The sequence below is a fragment of the Nyctereutes procyonoides genome, unplaced genomic scaffold (assembly GCF_905146905.1).
Source record: "Nyctereutes procyonoides isolate TBG_1078 unplaced genomic scaffold, NYPRO_anot_genome, whole genome shotgun sequence".
Taxonomy (NCBI): domain Eukaryota; kingdom Metazoa; phylum Chordata; class Mammalia; order Carnivora; family Canidae; genus Nyctereutes; species Nyctereutes procyonoides.
This window is the reverse complement of record NW_026575126.1, coordinates 68,553,643-68,566,195: the sequence shown is the minus strand read 5'-3', so window position 1 is coordinate 68,566,195 and position 12,553 is coordinate 68,553,643. Positions and strand designations below refer to the sequence as shown.

Here is a 12,553-nt window from a genome sequence, read left to right as displayed (position 1 = left end):
TCCAGTCACAACAAAATTGTGTCCCTCCCACAATGGAAGCAGTCCAGCATAATCAGTCTGCCACCAAGCAGCTGGCTGATTCCCCTGGTGAATGCTGCCATATCAGGGACTCTGTGTTGGTCTCTTGTTGGCTGACTGGGCACCAGCAGTGTCTGTAGCTAGGCTGGTTTTGGTGAGTGGAGGTCCATGTTGCTGAGCTGATTCCTGCCGCTTTGGCCACTTTGCTTGTGAGTCCATTGGAATGAACAGGAGTGACTGAAAGAGTGTTAATTGATGTCACAGAATGGGTTGGCACTTAGGATGATTTATTTTGTGGACAATAGTAATGGGTATTTCTTCCTTGTTTGTTATGGGAATATTTTACTTATTTTTGGTTGTATGCAGGATAGTTATGTTAGGCAGAAGGATGACTTTGTTGTGTTTGTTGGTTTAAGGAGATGTGTATGAATGCCAAACTAACAGGGGATGGGCTCTGGTGGTCTTGAAATGTGTCAGCTTGCCTAAGGTGAACTTCACTTTTCAGAATTCCCATTTTTGTACACTTTTGTTGAAAGAGGGCTTTAGGAGAGATTCTTTTTTTTAATAAATTAATTTTTTATTGGTGTTCAATTTACCAACATACAGAATAACACCCAGTGCTCATCCCGTCAAGTGTCCCCCTCAGTGCCCGTCACCCATTCACCCCCACCCCCCGCCCTTCTCCCCTTCCACCACCCCTAGTTCATTTCCCAGAGTTAGGAGTCTTTATGTTCTGTCTCCCTTTCTGATATTTCCCACACTTTTCTTCTCCCTTCCCTTATATTCCCTTTCACTATTATTTATATTCCCCAAATGAATGAGAACATACACTGTTTGTCCTTCTCCGATTGACTTACTTCATTCAGCATAATACCCTCCAGTTCCATCCACATTGAAGCAAATGGTGGGTATTTGTCATTTCTAATGGCTGAGTAATATTCCATTGTATACATAAACCACATCTTTATCCATTCATCTTTCGATGGACACCGAGGCTCCTTCCACAGTTTGGCTATTGTGGACATTGCTGCTAGAAACATTGGGGTGCAGGTGTCCTGGCATTTCATTGCATCTGAATCTTTGGGGTAAATCCCTAACAGTGCAATTGCTGGGTCGTAGGGCAGGTCTATTTTTAACTCTTTGAGGAACCTCCACACAGTTTTCCAGAGTGGCTGTACCAGTTCACATTCCCACCAACAGTGTAAGAGGGTTCCCTTTTCTTTTTTTTTTTTTAATTTTTATTTATTTATGATAGTCAGAGAGAGAGAGAGAGAGGCAGAGACACAGGCAGAGGGATAAGCAGGCTCCATGCACCGGGAGCCCGACGTGGGATTCGATCCCGGGTCTCCAGGATCGCGCCCTGGGCCAAAGGCAGGCGCCAAACCGCTGCGCCACCCAGGGATCCCGAGGGTTCCCTTTTCTATAGGAGAGATTCTAAGAGAGATTAGAGGGTGGAAGGGAAGCCCCATTTTGTAACTTGCATATGTTGTTGCTGATCTTCAGACTTACCTCATTGGTATGAGGCAGCAACTGGGCCTGAGTTGCTCTACCTCCCCCTGGATCCTCCTCTAGTTTCTCTGACTTCTGGGCCAAGTGTGCATGGTTAGCCTCACTAGGAAGGGCCCCAGCTTCAGCAAGATAACCATACCACCAATTCCAGAAGCAACAAGAGCTGATGTGGGTTTTAGTCTGCCTTTGTGGGTTTATTTAAGTTCATGCTTGTGGGTTCCAGCCTGCCCTTGATCTAATGCACATTTCCATTTCCCTTCTTTACCACTTGCCTGATGGACTTCAAGTTCCACCATCAGACACTAAGGTGAGAGCCTTTTATATAGACTGCTTAACCAGCTTTCACAATTGTGTAAGGCCAAATTTCTGAACAATCCATTAAGTGCATATGTATATACCTTTATACTTACAAAAAATTGTACACATATATACTTATAAAAAGTATATATCTAATATATATAAAATTTAGTGTGTATATAAAGTATATATATACTTGTAAAAGTATATATGTGTATAAAGATATACACATATATGTGTGTGTATATATATTTCTTCCTTAATGAGGAGAGGCTTTTGTTTTGAAGTTTGGCACTTAATAGAATCTGTTCTGGAATTTCAGACTTACATTTGTACTGAGAGATTTGAAGTTCTTTCTTTTCTTTCTTTCTTTCTTTCTTTCTTTCTTTCTTTCTTTCTTTCTTTTATTTCTTTCTAAGTTTACTTTAAGAATTAGAGCTGTTGAAGAATGAGAAATAGAAAAAAATTCTCTTCACAAATTCTTTGGTAGATCAAAAGGTGCTTACTGTCTTGTGTGCTGAACCCCAGTATTTCTGATATCACATTTCACCTCTGCTTCCTCTTCCCCCAGAGACTGAGAAAGGGGAGATGTGGCAGAGGAATCAAACCTTTCTGGCAGACTTCATCCTTGAAGGCCTCTTTGATGACTCTCTCATCCACCTTTTCCTTTTCTCCTTAACCACATTGGTCTTCCTTATTGCAGTGAGTGGCAACACGCTCACTATTCTCCTCATCTGTGCTGATGCCCAGCTTCACACACCCATGTACTTCCTGCTCAGTCAGCTCTCCCTCATGGATCTAATGCATGTCTCCACAACCATCCCAAAGATGGCTACCAATTACCTATCTGGCAAGAAGACCATCTCCTTTGTGGGCTGTGCTACCCAGCACTTCCTCTATTTGTCTCTGGGTGGTGGTGAGTGTCTTCTCTTAGTTCTCATGTCCTATGACCGCTATGTTGCCATTTGTCATCCACTTCGTTATACCGTTCTCATGAACAGAAAGGTGGGATTGATGATGGCTGTCATGTCATGGTTGGGGGCATCCATAAACTCTCTAATTCACACAGTGATCTTGATGCATTTCCCTTTCTGTGGGTCTCGGAAAATCCACCACTTCTACTGTGAGTTTCCAGCTGTTGTGAAGTTGGTGTGTGGAGACATCACTGTTTATGAGACCATAGTGTATATCAGCAGTGTCATACTTCTCCTCCTCCCCATTTTCCTAGTTTCTACATCTTATGCCTTCATCCTCCACAGTGTCATTCAGATGCATTCAGCTGGGAGTAAGAGAAATGCCTTTGCTACATGTAGCTCTCACCTCATTGTGGTTTCTTTCTGGTTTGGGGCCTGCATCTTTTCATATATGAGGCCCAGGTCCCAGCGTACTCCATTGCAAGACAAAGTTGGTTCTGTGTTTTATAGCATCATTACTCCCACCCTCAATCCTTTGATTTATACTCTCCGGAATAAGGATATAGCTAAGGCTCTGAGAAGAGTGCTAGGGAGAGATATTCTCACTCAGAGACAGCAATTGCCATTGCCCTGAATATAAGAGTGGAATGGGATAAGCTCCCTGAGTTGATCTGCATAAGCCCCTAAGATTTTCAAGAGTCAAGATCCCTGATGACTACTGCAAAAATGAAGTGGTTAACACACAATTCCAGTATTCTAATTTGCTCTCAGGCATCTAAGTACCGTAGAATATTATCGTAGTCCATTTGGGCTGCTGTAACAAAAATACCATAGGCTAGGTGGCTTAAACAACAAACATTTTATTTTCTCACAGTTCTGGAGGTTGAGAAGTCCAAGATCAACCACTGAAATTACTAGACACTCGCTTATTTCTTTTTGATTTCTTTAAAAAAAAACCTTGCCAAAACATGTTTCCCTAAGTGAAATAAGTCAGATAAAGAAAGACAAATACCATATGATTTCACTCATATATGGAGTTTAAGAAACAAAACAGATGAACATACAGTAGGGGGAAAATAAAGAGAAGGAAAAAAATCATAAGAGACCCTTAATTATAGAGAACAAATTCTAGGTTGATGAAGGACACTGGGTGGGGAGTGGGATAGATGGATGATGGGCCGTAAGGATGGCACTTGTGATGAGCACCGGGTATTGCAGTATGTGATGAATCACTGAATTCTACTCCTGAAACCAATATTGTATTGTATGTTAGCCAGTTAAAATTTAAATAAAAATTTTAAAAAAGAAAAAAACCCAGCACTCTACATCTTCTGTCCTTTGCTTCTATTTTATAATACTATTTTGCACAATGCTGTATATTATATTATATTATATTATATTATATTATATTATATTATATTATTATCTGTCTTACTAGGATGTGAACTGTTGAGGGCAAGGACCTTACTTTACTATTGTCTCACCAGAGTCAAGAAAAGAGCCTGACATGAAAAAAGTACTCAGGAGCTATTTGTTGCATAGAACAATAAACAAAGGAACCTAGATTGTTTTAACTATCCCACATGACATTAATGACATTTAACTCAGAAAGGGGAAGAGATTATAAAAATGAATAATATAATAGATGGCTTGGCAGATATCCTTGATCTCAGACAGCCAAATGTTAATCCCTTGCAAATGCAGAGAAGTCTGATGTCTCAGTGAACTTTTCTGGGGTCTAATGGTTTAAGGGATTCCAAAGTAAAGACAAATTTCTATATCTTGCTTCTCTCTGAGTTAAAAAAGTCATGAATCTCTGGGACCTTCTTCAGATGAATCACACTTTAAGTTTGAGAGCCAAGTTATGCCGTTTTCCACAAGAAAGCATTTTCCTTTTGAGAAACAGCTCTCTGGTATTCTATAAGATGAGCCACTAGTTGGGTGCCATCTTACCCATGTAGCTCTAAGGTTAGATTTGCCAAGTAATACTCCAGTATCAAGTAGAATGGACTTTTATAGAAACTGTGCCTGTGTTGTTTCCAAAGGTGCAAGGGCTTTGCACAAACAGTGAGCTCACAGTCCCAAGTAGATAGAAGTGGTTCCACTGCTACCTCTCTTTCTACACATACAAGTATGACCGTGTCAGGAATGCTTTAAGATTATTTGAGAATGAAACAATATAAGCCAAATTTATGGATGGTTATTCATGTAATACTAGCATCTGCCAAAAGTAAATAATACAGTGTTGTATGGGCTTCCCTTGAGAAGAGATATAACACTATATCTCAGTATTATAATCATTCTTTATATAGTCTAGATACTTTTTAAAAAATTTTTTATTTATTTATGATAGTCACAGAGAGAGAGAGAGAGAGGCAGAGACACAGGCAGAGGGAGAAGCAGGCTCCATGCACCGGGAGCCCGACGTGGGATTCGATCCCGGGTCTCCAGGATCGCGCCCTGGGCCAAAGGCAGGCGCCAAACCGCTGCGCCACCCAGGGATTCCCCTATGGTCTAGATATTAATCCCTTATCAGATATATGGTTTAGAAATCTTTTCTCTCATTCCATAGTTTGCCTTTTCATTCTGTTGATTGTGTCCTTTGATAAATGGAAGGTTGTTTGTTTTTTACAGATTTATTTATTTGTTTGTGAGAGAGCAACAATGAGATAACCAGATTTAAAAATGACCAAAAGGGGGATCCCTGGGTGGCGCAGCGGTTTGGCGCCTGCCTTTGGCCCAGGGCCCGATCCTGGAGACCCGGGATCGAATCCCACGTCGGGCTCCCGGTGCATGGAGCCTGCTTCTCCCTCTGCCTGTGTCTCTGCCTCTCTTTGTCTGTGTGACTATCATAAAATAAATTAAAAAAAAATTAAAAAAAAATGACCAAAAGGGGGATGCCTGGGTGGCTCAGTTATTTAGCACCTGCTTTCAGCCCAGGGCGTGATCCTGGAGTCCCGGGATCGAGTCCCACATCAGACTCCCTGTGTGGAGCCTGCTTCTCCCTCTGCCTATGCCTCTGCCTCTCTCTCTCTTTCTCTCTCTCTCTCTGTCTCATGAATGAATAAATAAAATCTTTTTAAAAAATGACCAAAAGGCTTGAACAGACATTTCTCCAAACAAGTTATACCAATGGCCAACAAGCACATGAAAAGATGCTCAGTATCACGAATTGTTAGGGATATGATTAGGAAAAAAAATCAGCTCAAATTGGATTAAAAACTTGAAAGTAAGACCTGAAACCATAAAACTACTAGAAGAAAATGTAGGGGGTAGTCTCCTTGACATCAGTCTTGGCAATGAGTTTTTGGATTTGATACCAAAAGCCAAGGCAACAAAAACAAAGACAAAAAAATGGGACTATATCAAACCATAAAACTTCTGCACAAAGAAAATATTAGCAAAATGAAAAGGCAACTTACAGAATAGGAGAAAATATTTGGAAATCATATATCTGATAAGGGGTTAATGATCCAAAATGTATAAGGAACTCATCTAACTCAATAGCAAAAAAAAATCTGATTTAAAAATGGTCAGAGGGACTAAATAGTTTCCAAAGAAGACATGCAAATGGCTAACAGGCATATAAAAAGATGCTCAACATCCTTAAAAATCAAGGAAATGCAAATCAAAACCACAATGAAGAAAGGGGAACCCTTTTGCACTGTTGGTGGAAATGTGAACTGGTACAGCCACTCTGGAAAACTGTGTGGAAGTTCCTCAAAGAGTTAAAAATAGAGCTGCCCTACGACCCAGCAATTGCACTGCTGGGGATTTACCCCAAAGATACAGATGCAGTGAAATGGCAGGACACCTGCACCCAATGTTTATAGCAGCAATGTCCACAATAGCCAAACTGTGGAAGGAGCCTCAGTGTCCATCTAAAGACAAATGGATAAAGAAGATGTGGTCTATGCATACAATGGAATATTACTCAGCCATTAGAAATGACAAATATTTGCTTCAACATGGATGGAAATGGAGGGTAGTATGCTAAGTGGAGTAAGTCAATCGGAGAAGGACAAACATTATATGATCTCATTCATTTGGGGAATATAAAAAATAGTGAAAGGGAATAAAGGGGAAAGGAGAGAAAATGAGTGGGAAATATCAGTGTGGGAGACAGAACATGAGAGATTCCTAACTCTGGGAAACAAATAAGGGGTGGTGGAAACAGACAGAGGTGGGCAGGGGGTTGGGGTGACTGGGTGATGGGCACTGACCGGGGCACTTGGCGGGATGAGCACTGGGTGTTATGCTATATGTTGGCAAATCGAACGCCAATAAAAAAATATACAAAAAAAGAAAAACAAAACAAAACAAAAACCACGATGAAATACTCCCGCACACCTGTTTGAATGGCTATTACCAAAAATATATAAGTGCTGGCAAGGATGTGGAGAAAAGGAGCAAAGAGAACCCTTGTGCACTGTTGGTAGGAGTGTAAAGCAGTATAGCTACTACTGAAAACAGTATGGAGGTTCCTCAAAAAATTAAAAATAGAACTACCATATGATCCAGCAATTCTAGTTCTGGGTATATATCCAAAGGAAGTGAAATTACTATCACCCCAGGTTTATTGCAGCATTATTTATAATAGCCAGGACATGGAAATGATCCAAATGTCCAACATCCATCTATGGATTGATTACTGGGTAAAGGAAAATGCACGTGTACACACACACACACACACATACACAGAGGAATTTAATTTAGCCATAAAAGGAAGGAAATCCTGCTATTTGCAGCAATATGGATGGACCTGGATATCATTCTGTCTATTCATTATGGCGATTGGTTGCCCACGATGTGAAGCTACTTAACACTATTGAATTGAACACTTTTTAAAAAATTTAAATTCAATTTGCCAACATATAGTATAACACCCAGTGCTCATCCCATCAAGTGCCCCCCTCAGTGCCCATCACCCAGCTACCTCATTCCCCCACCCACCTCCCTTTCCACAACCCTTTGTTTGTTTCCCAGAGTTAGGAGTCTCTCATGGTTTGTCTCCCTCTCTAACTTTCCCCCCTCAGTTCCCCTCCTTTCCCTTATAATTCCTTTCACTATTTCTTATATTCCATGTATGAGTGTGAACCAAACACTTAAAAATAGTTAATAGTAAATTTTGTTATGCGCATTTCATCATAATTTTAAAAATTTATGTAAAAAATTAGGTTGGGTTGAACACAAAGCACTTTCATCATTAATGAAATATTCATTTAGTTTTAAAAAAGGTATGATCCCAAAGCCTACTATAACATAAATTTTAATGGAAAAAATACCAAAAACATTCCCACGAAAGCCAAGAAAAATACAAAGCCCACAGTTACTACTACTATTTTTTTTAGTTACTACTACTATTAAGCATTATATGATTTTGCCAATATAATTAGAAGGATAAAACTTGAGCAGAAACATTTTATTATATTAATTTTCATATATTAGATGTCCAAGAGAATCAACTTACAATTAACTGGAACCAACAAGTAAGCTCAAGAAATGTACAAGAAACAATGCACTACTCAACTCAAATAACCAATCAGAAAATATAACAAAACATTAATAAATTAAGTGAAAATGAAAATGGAGATAAAGCACATTCCCTTCCACAACTTAATCTTTAAATTCAAAATGATTATAGTTCAAATCTCTTAGTATGTATTATGGAATCTACCAAGACAATTCAAAAAGTCAAATCACAGAGAAAAACTGTAAGAATAAGCACAAAATAACTGAAAAAGAGCAACCATGAAGAACAGGTACATCAGCTGTCAGAACATGCTATGAAATCCAGGAAATTCATTCAAGGAAAGAATCAATGAAAGAATAGTGAATTCAGAACACAAATTTATATATAAGAATTTAGTTTATAGTAATGACATTTCAAATCAGGGGGAAAGTGATATAGAACATGTATATATCCATGTCAAGATGTGGGGAGAGAATGATCAAATACTGCTTAATTTTCAGCCTTTCTAAATATTTTATGAAATCACGAAATAGAGCCTTAAAATATTTTCTTCTAGAGTTGTTTTGATAAGATTTATTTATTTATTTATTTATTTATTTATTTATTTATTTTAGAGAGAGTGTGTGTGCAAGTGGAGGGAGGGGCAGAAGGAGACGGAGAGAGAATCTCAAGTGAATTTCACACTGAGCCCCATGTGGGTCTTGATCTCATGATCCTGAGCCAAATCAAAAGTGAGCTTAACTGACTGAGCTACCCAGGTGCCCCTCTCCTAGAATTTGTTTTACCACTTAATCTTGGCAAGTTTTTCTTAGTTGGCTTTGGGAGAATATTCCAGCACTTTGAAGCAAAGATGGTTCCTAGTAACCCAGCACTGGAAGCCCAGATAGAAAAGATATCTACAGCTGCCGTGACCTTCCCTTTGGTGCTATTATACACAGGGAGGAATGTGATTCAGGCACTAGAGAACATCAGTATGCTGAATGTCAGGAACTTGGTTTCAGTGGAAGTGTCAGGGAGGCTCCTGGCCAGGAAAGCCAAGGTGAAGCTTGCAAGGGCCAAGGGACCCGAATATCCTAAGGAATGGTAGAACATAATGACAGAGCTCTTACTGCACACAAGGAATCAGTGAGTAGATGGGAATGGCAGACTTGGTTGCCCCTAATAGTAAACACTGCCTCACCTTTCTCCCTGGTGTTGTGATCTTGAAAGCCAGAACTACAGAGATTTTTCTTTTTTGTCAAAATGGTGGAAACAGCCACAGTGAACAGGACTCCAAGTGTCATTTGTTGGAGGATGCAGGTGGTAGTAATGGGATGGCCAAGGAAGAGTAAGGAGCAGAGGAAGCACAGGATGAGGTAAATGAACAGGATGTAACTGAGAGATTGGTTATTAGCTTTGACATGGGAATTTCCCTATATTTCACAAAAATCCCAAGAACCAGAGTTGTAAGGGCATACAAAGGGCTGCACAAGCAAGCACCAACCCCAAAGATCTTCAGGGCCCAAGAAAATCACAACCTTTAAGAGACAATGACCAGATCACTATTTGGGTATTGATTGTCTGGACACTTCATACATTGCTTCATATTTGGCAATAAAAACAAAGGGCCATTATCTTGGATTCAGTGAATCTTATGAGCTCCCCAAATACTCACATTTGGCCAAACTGCTAAAATTAGATACCAAATAAAGGAATGTTACAGAGAGAAAAATCCAAGTTATCTATTTTTTCTGGTATATCAAGGGCCAAGAAGCCCTGAATCACTTGTTTTGCTCATCTTCCATATGCAAGGAAATAAGTTTTTTTCTTATAAACAAAAATTATACCCAATCATATCACTTAAATATAGGTAGAGTAGGACATATCTTGGATTCAGTCACTTAAAAGCAAGCATTTATCGATTACCTGCAACAACACAGAAAATATCCCAAGTTCTGCAGATAGAGATGGCAAGACAAAAACTCTCACTTAAGAAGCTTCAAAGTTACATTATTTCTGCTGAGTAATTGCAAGCCTATCTCCTATTCATTATCACTTCCACTAATTTGTTCAGATTTGAGTAACTTCTTTTTTAACAAAATAACTCCCTAAATGAGACTCACTGTCTTCAGTCTTGAATATTTCTCATCTCTCATTCATTCAATCACACCTATTGGTTTCTTTTTTTCTTAAGATTTTATTTATTTGTGAGAGAGAGAGAGAGTGTGTGTGAGAGTGAGTGAGAAAGAGAGTGAGCGAGCAGGTGAGTAGGAGCGAGGTAAGGGGCAGAGGGAGGAGCAGACTCCCAGCTGAGCAGGGAGCCTGATGTGGGACTGTATTCCAGGTCTCCAGGATCATGACCTGAGCTGAAGGCAGATGCTTAACTGATTGAGCCACCCAGGTGCCCCTGAAATTTACATTTCTAATAAATTCCCAAGCGATGTTGATGCTGTTGGCATAGGTTTGAGAGCCACTGTTCTAGATAAAGTCTAAACTGCTAGCAAAACATAAAAGGTTCATTATTATCCAGGTTCTGCCTACTTCCCTTGTAGTGCCTTTTTTGAGGCAGTAAGCTAGAAAGGATAAAGAAACTAGATTAAATCCACACAAATCTTAAGATTATTTGTTCCAACTCTCTAAAGAAAGTCCATGGCATTTTGAAGGGGATTGCATTGAATGTGTAAATTTCCCTGGGTAGCATAGACATTTTCACAATATTAATTCTTCCAAAAGACCCCGAATAGCCAGGGGAATATTGAAAAAGAAAACCAGAGCTGGAGACATCACAATGCCGGATTTCAGGTTGTACTACAAAGCTGTGATCATCAAGACAGTGTGGTACTGGCACAAAAACAGATACATAGTTCAATGGAACAGAATAGAGAACCCAGAAATGGACCCTCAACTCTATGGTCAACTCATCTTCGACAAAGCAGGAAAGACTATTCACTAGAAAAAGGACAGTCTCTTCAATAAATGGTGCTGGGAAAATTGGACATCCACATGCAAAAGGATGAAACTAGACCATTCTTTTACACCACACACAAAGATAAACTCAAAATGGATGAAAGATCTAAATGTGAGACAGGAATCCATCAAAATCCTAGGGGAGAACATGAGCAACACCCTTTTTGACTTGGCCACAGTAACTTCTTGCAAGTTGCATCTATGAAGACCAAGGAAACAAAAGCAAAAAGGAACTATTGGGACTTCATCAAGATAAGAAGCTTTTACACAGCAAAGGATACAGTCAACAAAACTAAAAGACAACCTACAGAATGGGAGAAGATATTTGCAAATGTCGTATCAGATAAAGGGCTAGTATCCAAGATCTATAAAGAACTTATTAAACTCAACACCCAAGAAATAAAAAATACAATCATGAAATGAGTAGAAGACATGAACAGAAAATTCACCAAAGAAGACAAAGACATGGCCAACAAGCACATGAGAAAATGCTCTGCATCACTTGCCATCAGGGAAATACAAATCAAAACCATAATGAGATACCACTTCACACCAGAGAATGGTGAAGATTAACAAGACAGGAAACAACAAATGTTGGAGAGGATGAGGAGAAAGGGAAACCCTCTTGCATTGTTGGTGGGAATGTGAACTGATACAGCCACTCTGGAAAACTGTGTGGAGGTTCCTCAAAGAGTTAAAAATAAAGGGCAGCCCAGGTGGCTCAGCGGTTTAGTGCTGCCTTTGGCCCAGGGCGTGTTCCTGGAGTCCCAGGATCCAGTCCCATGTCAGGCTCCCTGCATGGAGCCTGTTTCTCCCTCTGCTTGTGTCTCTGCCTCTCTCTCTCTCTCTCTCTCTCTCTCTCTCTCTCTGTCTCTCACAAATAAATAAATAAAATCTTTTTTTTTAAAGAGTTAAAAATAGAACTACCCTACGACCCAGCAATTGCACTACTGGGGATTTACCCCAAAGATACAGATGCAGTGAAAGACTGAGACATCTGCACCCCGATGTTTATAGCAGCAATGTCCACAATAGCCAAACTGTGGAAGGAGCCTCGGTGCCCACTGAAAGATGAATGGATTAAAAAGATGTGGTCTATATACACAATGGAATATTACTGAGCCATTAGAAACAATGAATACCCACCATTTGCTGCAACATGGATGGAACTGGAGGGTATTATGCTGAGTGAAGTAAGTCAATTGGAGAAGGACAATCATTATATGGTTTCACTATACAGGGAATATAAAAAATAGTGAAAGGGATTATAGGGGAAAGGAGGGAAAATGAGTGGGAAATATCAGAGAGGGAGACAGAACATGAGAGACTCCTAACTCTGGGAAACGAACAAGGGGTAGTGGAAGGGGAGGTGGGCAGGGGGATGGGGTGACTGGGT

At 39.9% G+C, this 12,553-nt stretch overlaps 1 protein-coding gene across 1 annotated transcript; it reads left to right on the top strand.

The window, feature by feature from the left end:
- The first annotated feature begins 2,412 nt into the window (after positions 1-2,412).
- On the top strand, positions 2,413-3,372 carry LOC129519885 (olfactory receptor 2AE1). Its single transcript, XM_055340709.1, has one exon. It carries the CDS (start codon positions 2,413-2,415, stop codon positions 3,370-3,372), a length of 960 nt encoding a protein of 319 aa, XP_055196684.1.
- The last annotated feature ends 9,181 nt before the right edge of the window (positions 3,373-12,553 follow it).